This window comes from Chionomys nivalis, chromosome 14 (genome assembly GCF_950005125.1).
Source record: "Chionomys nivalis chromosome 14, mChiNiv1.1, whole genome shotgun sequence".
Classification (NCBI taxonomy): Eukaryota; Metazoa; Chordata; class Mammalia; order Rodentia; family Cricetidae; genus Chionomys; species Chionomys nivalis.
In genome coordinates this window covers 11,537,201-11,546,849 of record NC_080099.1, presented here as the reverse complement: position 1 = coordinate 11,546,849, position 9,649 = coordinate 11,537,201, and the positions used below count along the sequence as shown (strand labels likewise).

The following is a 9,649-nucleotide window of genomic DNA, read 5'->3' as shown; positions in this document are numbered from 1 at the left end:
CAAAGTTCCAGTTGATTCAGGGTTTGTGGAGGGCTCCCTGTCATCTTTGCATATGGCTTCCTTCTCACTGTGTCCTCATATGGACCTTCCTCGGTGTGTGTGCGAGAAGGAAGAAAGGGGAGGGGAGGAGAGAGACTCGGGCTTCCCAATGTCTCTAGTCATCCTACCATCCCAGAGGCCAGCATTTAACCCTGATTTCTTCCTTAGATGTTGAACCTCTCAATATAATCCAACACACGAAATAAAGTTTGCAACATGTTAGAGTTAGAGAGACAAAGACACATGGTTCATAACATGGGTTTACACTGATTTGTATTTGGCAATGGTTTGGTAACATGCCAAGAACTTGGAAAGAGCAGGGATTTGAGAATTGGTGACAAGGTAGTCTGGGAATGTAATGTGGCTGTGAGGCCGGCCAAGCACAGGGAGTAACTTAGCAAATTGGGACTCTACTTGGTTTTGGCTATGCACACATGCCTCTTCTCATAGTGAGCCAGGAGACAGTCTGATACTCTTACTGTATGTACTAAACACATATTCCTCTCTGAACGATGCACCTAGGAAACTGTCAGCATCCTAGGACCTACCCTTACAGGAAGTAGCTTGTATATCCTTCTATGAACAATGCAATAAGCTACTCCTCCCTTTAATGATCATCAAACTTGAACAATTCCTATTCAAATGTATCACCAATCCTTCTGGTGAGAGAGCAGGAGGACTGATTGGGTCCGAACAACTTTGGAGTACAAGAAGAGTAAGGCAAACAGTGTTCTGTCAGTGAAATTTTAAGGGGAGTCTCCTGTTTGCTATCTTATGTATAATTGGTCTTGTATATGGTTAAAATCAGGCACACTAGACGGACATGCACAGTAGAGAATAAATATGACTTATAAGGCTGTAAATCAAAACCATTCATACTATGTTCCCTAGCAATCAAATATCTCATGAACTCCATAAAAGGACGCCCCAAACAGCTATGGGGACCCTTGAATACCTTCACTGATGTGGCCCATTGTCAATTTGTGCTGTTGCTTTACTTTTGAATAACTTGCTCTTTTGTAAATCTGTGTGAACCTTTGTTTCAGTTCCTCTAATAAGAGGCCAAGAACCTGGAAACATCTGGTCCAGATCCAGGTCACTGCTAACAGACGACCCCAGCATGGCCATAGACAATATGTTTGTGTCTTATGTGATTTTCCATCAAAAACCTCCTTTGCAGATGAGGCTTAACAATCAAGTGGACCAAATGATGTCGCCACCTTTCCCAGCCTTATATGCTTCTTAGTGGACCCAGGAATACAGTGGGCATGATGGTATGCAGAGGCTACGCCTAGGCCCAAGGTTCCCCTTGCTAAGGAAGGCTGTTTACGGCTACAAGTGAATATGCCAACAGCATAGGCAAAACGCCCATCCTGAGCATGGTACCGTCCACATCCCCCAAGAAACTTCCCAATGGTAAGTAGATGATGTTGGACCTCCCTCCCTGCAGAGATGTCTATTCAGAGTGCAGGCATGCTTGCCCTGACTGTGGTACATCTGCCCACCTCACCATCTGTCTCTAACCTCACATAATAAACCCACTCTATATTCCAGGCTGACAAGTGGGCTCCAGTGTATTCATCCCATTTGCCAGCATCAAGTCTGAACACCAAAGGGGCTTCACAGTCACACATTAGAGCTGGTTCCAAGCCCTCACCAGGCCATTAAGTCCTACGTTGCAAGAGAATATTCACTTCATTTATCTCATATACTCAGCCAAGGCTGCACAGAGAACTAGAGCCAGTGGGAGGATGTGTATATGAAGAGAAAGATTTTACTCTAAGCAATGGCTCATGGGATTATGGGCATTGAGAGGTTCTAAGACCCATGGTCAGCAAGCTGAAAGCCTGGGACAGTCAACATGTAATTTTTGTCTACATAGAGGCTTTGAGACCCAGAGAAACACTGATGCATCAGTTCACAGAGCCAGCCAGGCAGAGGTATCTCCCACTCAGCCTTTTTGTTCTATCAGATCTTCAGTGGGTTGGGTGAGGCCTACCCACGTGAGGGAGGGCCATCTGTTGAATGCCATCTTCATGGTCCACAGTTCCTATCCTTCAGAAATGCCTCACAGACAGCAAATGTTTCCACAAAACATCTGGATCCTCGCTCCAGGTGGGATGTGGTACCACTACATTCTCATCTTTTTTTTTTCTTTTAACAGGGTCTCTCTACATAGCCCTGGCTCTCCTGGAACCCACTATGCAGACCAGGTTGTGTCTGCCTCTGTTCCCAAGTGCTGGGATTACAGGCGTGCCACCTGGCTCGTTCTCATTCTTGAGCTAACATGAGGAGAGGGAAAGACCTTGGGCCAGACAATCTTCACTTTGTGAATAGCCTATCTTAGGCTACACAGATGAACAGTGCCGGAACAAGAGAAAGGGGCTGTCCTCTACCAAGGGAGCGGTACTATTTCAGCTCAGAAGGTCCAGGTTCTCAAGAGCATCTTTCCAACGTCATCATCCCAGGCCCTGCATCTTAGTCCTTTCCCTTTAGAGCCAAGTTGTCAGCAAACAAAGCCCCTTACCAGCTCTGTCATGCTTACCAGTAATCCTGGATCTATGAGTAGTCCTCTCTCTAGAGGCAGGGTCTAAGGGTCTCTCTAAACACTGCCATGGGTCTTCTGTTCACAGTATTTTCTGAGCTGTAACAAGGACAGCCTAAACGTGCCATTCTATTTCTTCAAGCTGTCAATGTAAGCTAGTTGCTTTCAGAATCCCACACTCCCTGCTCTGCACGTTCTGGATCCGCTGCATTGATGCCATCCAGCTAGTGCTGTGGCATCTGATCATGTGAGGGGTCATGACCTCTGCACCATTCTGGTATTTAGCACACTGTGCTGATACCAGAGTCCTAATCCCAGCATCCAGTCCCCCACTCCCCGCTTTTTTCTTTTTTTCTCTTTCTTTCTTTCCTTCCTTCCTTCTTTCTTTCCTCCCTTCCTTTTTTCTTTCCTTTCCTCTTCCTTCCTTCCTTCCTTCCTTCCTTCCTTCCTTCCTTCCTTCCTTTCTTTCTTTCTTTCTTTCTGGGCCTCATATAGGCCAAACCAGTCTTGGACTCACTATGAAGCTAAGGGCAATCCTCCCATCTCTACCAAGTGCTGGGATCACAGGTAAGTGACTCCACACTCAGCTCTGATCTTTTTCCTAGGGCCACTGTGACAGACATTGCCTGGAGCTAGACTTCTGAGACTGTTTACAGTTGCTGACCTCAGGAAGCAAGAGGAAGGGTGTTGGGAGGAAAGCAGACCAAAGAAAGATGTAGCATCAGGGTGAGCAACAGCCTTGATCTCACTCAGATCTCTGGAAACAAAGACAAGGGCCGGGAAGCTGGCATCTTCTTTGGCTGTGGATTGCCACTGGGTCATTAGTGCTCTTGCAGCCCTGAGCTGCTCCGATGCTGGAAGACAGTGGAGGCTGAACCACTGCTAGATAGGCTGGGGCTGAGCTCGGGGAAGATGGCCAAAGGGACACCATGCACAATGCAGTGGGCAGCTTCACTCTCTGATGCCATTTGGTTGGTTTTAATCTGAGTGCATGCACCAGAAAGCGGTGCGCCTCTTCCTCATTCTGGAAGTTGGTGCATTTTCCAGGTTTGGAGAAGCTTCCTTTAGGCAGGCACGGGGAAACGAAGGTTGGGAGGACCTGGGAGAGTACTAGCTTTAAGACTCAAGGTTATTGCCTCCCTTAATTTCAAGCTTGTCCTTGTACCCACGTAGTGCAGCTCAGGGAGAACCCACTGAGTACCTAGGGCCCTTATCAGGTGATGCTGTTTCACGTGGTGATTGGATAGTGTTTTTCCAGCTCCCCCACCCTACCCCCAATACCAACATTCAGTCAGGACTTCCCTGTCCTGGTAGGCGTGGTTTCCGGATCTGGTCATTTCTCTTCAGGAGGCTCTTTCCTTCAAGCATGACTAGCTCAGAACTTCTTTCTGAGCTCTGCCCACATCCTTGCAGAGTTCCTTTTACAGCCCCTCCCACCTTTGAGCCCAAGGGACTTTCTTCTACACTTTTGGATCTGTTGACAAGGTTTCTTCTTGTTCTTCTTAGGAACTGTCTTCTCCTTTCAGGAGAGGTATTGGGAATTTGCAGGGATGCTTTGATTTGTGTGCCAGGTCCTGCAGCTACAGCTGCTGCTGCTTAGGACATTCATTTGGCAGATTCCTGTCACCTAATTTATTGAAGAGGTTAGAGATTGTCTGCGAGGTTCTACCTGTTTTAAGTTTGTGTGCGTGTATGTGGTGTGTGTGTTGTGTGTGTGTGCGTGTGTGCCTGGGTATATGTGTGATATTGTAGCTGGTCTACTTGGTGTTTAGGAGAGCTAATAGGGAGATTGAAAAAGGCTAGACGAAAAGGGATGAATGGGCCTGGAGTTCCCGTTTCCTCATTCATGGGCACCATGGCTGGTGAATATCATAAAGGAGCCCAAGTGTACCTGAAGCAGTTTGGAATCACAGGTCTCTCCAGTGTCCCAAGGGAGGGAGCCAGTGTTCTTCCTACCACGAGAGCCCCCTCTACTGGCAGGACCTCCAGGAAACAAGTGGCTGTAGTGTGAAAGCCTCCTAAGGGTCCTAACACACTTAAAGGCCCTGCTCCAGATGACATCACTAGGGGATGGTGGAAATTTTGGGAGGGGGAGACTTAGCAGAAAGCTCCTTGATTTACTGGGACTGAAGGGATTATGGGATCCAAGAACTCACACTCTTCTTCACCTCCTGGTCATGAGGTGAGCAGCTTTGTTCTTTCACAAATGATGTCATGATGTTGCCATAGACTTGAAACACTGGGGCACAGTAATTATGGACTAGAGATTCCCAAACTGTCCAAATAAATGTTTTAAAATGTCTAAGTTGAGCTTTGCCCCATCTACTGCGAGAATGAAGACCATTCTCAGCAATCAGACGGTCGACATTCCAGAAAATGTGGACATCACTCTGAAGGGGCGCACAGTCATTGTGAAGGGCCCCAGAGGAACCCTCCGGAGGGACTTCAATCACATCAATGTAGAGCTGAGCCTTCTTGGGAAGAAGAAGAAGAGGCTCCGGGTTGACAAATGGTGGGGCAACAGGAAGGAACTGGCCACCGTCAGAACCATCTGCAGCCACGTTCAAAACATGATCAAGGGTGTTACACTGGGCTTCCGCTACAAGATGAGGTCCGTGTATGCTCACTTCCCCATCAACGTTGTTATTCTGGAGAATGGGTCTTTGGTTGAAATCCGAAATTTCTTGGGTGAAAAATACATCCGCAGGGTTTGGATGAGGACAGGCGTTGCTTGTTCTGTCTCTCAAGCCCAGAAGGATGAATTAATCCTTGAAGGAAATGATATTGAACTTGTTTCAAACTCGGCGGCTCTGATACAGCAGGCCACAACAGTTAAGAACAATGATATCAGGAAGATTTTGGATGGTATCTATGTGTCTGAAAAGGGAACAGTGCAGCAGGCTGATGAGTAGACCTAAGGTACCAGTCCCAGAAACAAGCTCCGGAATTTTAATACGATTTGGGGTGTCTTTTGGGACAATAAAAGACTTGTATTGAAAAAAAAATGTCTAAGTTGAATACCCGGGTGTTTCGTTACAGTCATGGGAATTAACACTCTGGTTAAACACACACTTTGAGTGGCTCTTGGGCCACATCTCGTAAGAAATTCTGTAAACAGTAGGCAATAGTGAGAGCAAATTTGGAAACGCAGCCTACACCTCCTACACCCCTGTACCGACTCCGATGGCTCCAAGAATTCCAGGAGTAGTTGCTGGCTCAGCGGTAAAGAGCACTTTTGCTCTTACAGAGGATCCAGGTTCGGTTCCCAGGACCCACAGGGTGGCTCACAATTGTTAGTAACCCCAGTTTCAGGGCCTCTTACAGCTTCTTCTGGCCTCCACAGGCAACAGGCAAGCACACGGCCCACAAATACATATATGGGTCAAACATACCCATAAAATTAAAAATAAAGCAAAAAGAAGAGACTCCAAGAATTCCTACAACACAAGCTACTTAATTTGGCTTAATTCAGTGTTTGTTTTTTTGTTTCAAAATTCTTTAAAAGTGTCACCTTGTCTCCGGACTACACAAGTGAGCTTCTGCAGGGGGCTCACACATCAGGGCAGTGGCTACAGGGTTTTAGGCTGCCCTCACCTGTACCATGTCCTTTGCCCTGCAGACTAGTCTGCTCACCTCTTTGACAGAACTAGATGAAGACGAAAGTGTGCCTCAGCAGCCTGGCAACAGTGGGTGGTATTGTCTACAGCAGGCCTGGTGAAGGTTGGTCCTCAGTATCTTCTGAAGATGAGTGGCCTACAGGGGTCTTAATGTAACCAAAGTTCTGCAGCCAGGAAAGATGTCGTATCTTTCCTCTGCCTCCATTTCCTCTCATTTGTATCCATTTCTATATCCCTGCCTGCCTAGGGCCCTCTTTTCTATACCTGCACACCTTTTCGGGGAGACCCTTCTAGGTAGAGCGTGCTGGGGTTAGCCTTTGCCCTTGCACTGTGCAGGCTCCGCCCTGATTCTCCTTATGGAGCCGGTGGATGGAAAGCTGTTTCCTGGCATCTTTCACCAGGAAAGGTTACCACGCTCCATCCTGCATGAGAATTCTCATCCCTCCTCCAAAGTCTAGGAACAAACAAACCCAATTCAACTCGCGGTCACCAGAGGGCGCAGTGAGACCCAGGCAAGATTTAAAGCCAGTTATTGGAGCCCTCCCCACCCCGCCCCCCAAAAAACCCTAATTTCTGAAGTACCTTTCTTCTTCTTTTTCTGTCTGTGACCTCTTCGTCACCTTTATTCCAAGTACAGCAAAATTTTGTGACAACAGAATTTGTTCCATATCATTTTAGCTGTGCCCAAGATTTAATCCCAGCCTTTATAAAATGAGCCGGCGGAGCGTTCACAAGAGGTTTGCGGCCTGGTCTCGGGAACCTAACAAGGGCTCCTTTATGATGAACAGGTGGTTGTTTGGCAGCAGCACAAAGCAGCACCGGGGGAAACAAAGGGCACCGTAGGGGCCACTTTGGGCTCACCTTTGGAAAACCGGGCTCTGACCCCGCCTCTGATGTTACTCATCGTGTGAATCTGTGAACTAATGAGACTTGGTGCTTGTTCACTGAGCACCGGGGCCTGCCAGCCCGTGCGCTGGATTGCTGTAAGCATTCTCTCATCCTCATAATCAGCTTGCAATGGTTATTTCCATCCTCATTTTAACAGATAGAAAACCAGATGCTCAGAGATGTTTAGTGATGGGCACAGAGGACCAAGGACTGAGGCACGGAACATTCTCCAGATGAATTTGCCTACAAACTAGGTGATTTTTCATTACCTATACAGTAAAAAAAAAAAAAAAAAACCAAAAACATTTAGATGTATTTATTTTAATTTTTTGGTGTATAAGTGTTTTGCCTGTGTGTGCACATGTATGCTTGGTGCTCTCAGAGACCAGAAGACACTGTTGAATCCCTTGGAACTGGAGTTAATGGATGTAGGTATTAGGAACCACACCTAGGTCTTTTGAAAGAGTAACATATGCTCTTAGCGACCAAACCATCACTTTAGTCCCATCACACACATGTATGTATGTATGTATGTATGTATGTATGTATGTATGTATGTATGTATTTTTCTTTCAATTCTTGGGTTTTACACATTCTTCATAATAAATATACACCTGATCTGGAGACTTTACTCAGTGGTTAAGAGCACTGGCTACTCTTCCAGAGGACACAGGTTCTATTCCCAGAACACACGGTGACTCACAGTCATCCACAACTCCATTTCCAGAGGATCCCATACCCTCTTCTGGTCACCTCAGAAACCAGAAAGGCAAGTGGTATACAGAAATACACACAGGCAAAATACTTATACACATAAAATAAATAAGGAAATTTAAAAATTAATAAAGTGCATACCCGTCTTCTTGTGTGTTCAGGCTAAATCAGCTGTTTTAGAACAATCCTAAACCCTTAATGGTTTTTAACAAGATGGAAACCTTTCTTGTTTATGTACAAGTCTGATGCAAGCCAGGCAAGAGCCCCTGCTCCATGAAGCACTAAGAGCTGTAAAGATTCTCTCTCTCTTCCTCCCTATGGTGCTGCCCTGGACACTGTGTGCAATGTCCTACATGGGAAGGGCCACCTCTTTTTTTTTTTTATTCTAGGACAATTGTTTAGATTAATGTGTTGATTTTACGTTTTTAAGGTGTAAGGACAAGCATATGATGGTCAAGAAAAATGGAAAGCAAGACAAAGGAATATTTAGACAATGAAGTGTGCTGCTAGCTGTCTATTCCTCCACAAAGAGTACTGAAGAGGCATATGCATCAGTTGGTACATGCTCTGGCTATATACCATATTTTCAGTTTTGTGAGTCGTTCATGGAACAGGAATTGAGCCTATTATCACACAGCCCTCATCTTCCATTTACAGGTGGAATGTGAGGCCATTATGCTATCTTAGCTGGCTCCATGGTCACTGCTCAGAAAGCCAGATACCACAAGAATTGAGTGGAATGGTCTAGCTGAGCCTGGAAGTGGAGAATGTTTCAGTGTGGTACACAGGGCACATTTACCATGTGGGTCTGTGTTTGTCCTAGTCTTGCCATCTTGGGGAGTCTATTACCATGAATGGCAGCAGTTTTTATAAGATAGGTAGGAACTCAGGAAACCAGGGGTGGTAATCTGATGTTGAATGCCCCTTTGTATGCTGTGAATATGTTTTATTACCATTGGCTAATAAAGAAGTTGCTTTGGCCAATGGCTTAGCAGAGCAAAGTTAGGCAGGAAATCAAAACAGAGATAGAGAGAGTAGATGGAGTCACAGAGATGCCATGTAGCTGCCAAAGGAGCAGGACATGCCGACTGGAACCTTACCAGTGGGCCACAGCTTTATAGTGATACACAGATTAATAGAAATGGGTTAATTTAAGATATAAAACTACCTAGAAATATGGATGAAACATTGGCTAAGCAGTGTTGGAATTAATACAGTTTCTGTGTGATTATTCGGGTCTGGAAGGCTGGGAAATGAATGTGCAGTCTCTGCCTACAGTAATCTAAGGAGGTGCATCTGTGTCTGATAGTTATGATTAATGATAATAAGAACCAATTAAGGTCGTGTTACTCAATAAGCGTTACCTTTGAGATAATTTAATTGAATGCAATTTTGTTCCATAAGGGATCTACATGTTATATATTACAACTTAAGAATGGATTGTCCATGAAAACAACCAGATGCGCCTAATTTCACACAGTCACTCTGGTGCTAAAAACATAGAAGAGCTTGTGCATCCTGAGGGGCCTTCCACAAAGTGTGGGTTCCTGTGATCAATAATAGTGAGCTAACAAGAATTTAATTTCAACATAATAGACTTTCTTAAAGGTCCATGTTACCCAATGTTGCAGCCTGATCTCAAAAATCGAATTTATCATTTGCCCAGGCCAGATGGAATTTCTACTGACTAGGAATAAAGCCAAAGACTTCCAGATCTACCCTAGCTTCTCACGCCATTGAGGGGCGAGCATTTGTCTCATGAGATGGCTCCTAGCTTGCCGTTCTGGACTGGGCTTTGCGGAACTCTTCAGGCCTGGAAAGTGTCAGTTATCAGTGGAGGAAAAGC

At 45.6% G+C, this 9,649-nt stretch overlaps 1 protein-coding gene across 1 annotated transcript; it reads left to right on the top strand.

The window, feature by feature from the left end:
- Positions 1–4,901: 4,901 nt before the first annotated feature.
- Positions 4,902–5,520, top strand: LOC130887017 (60S ribosomal protein L9-like). Its single transcript, XM_057789276.1, has one exon. The coding sequence runs from the start codon at positions 4,918–4,920 to the stop codon at positions 5,494–5,496; it is 579 nt and encodes a 192-aa protein (XP_057645259.1). The 5' UTR covers positions 4,902–4,917; the 3' UTR covers positions 5,497–5,520.
- Positions 5,521–9,649: the final 4,129 nt, after the last annotated feature.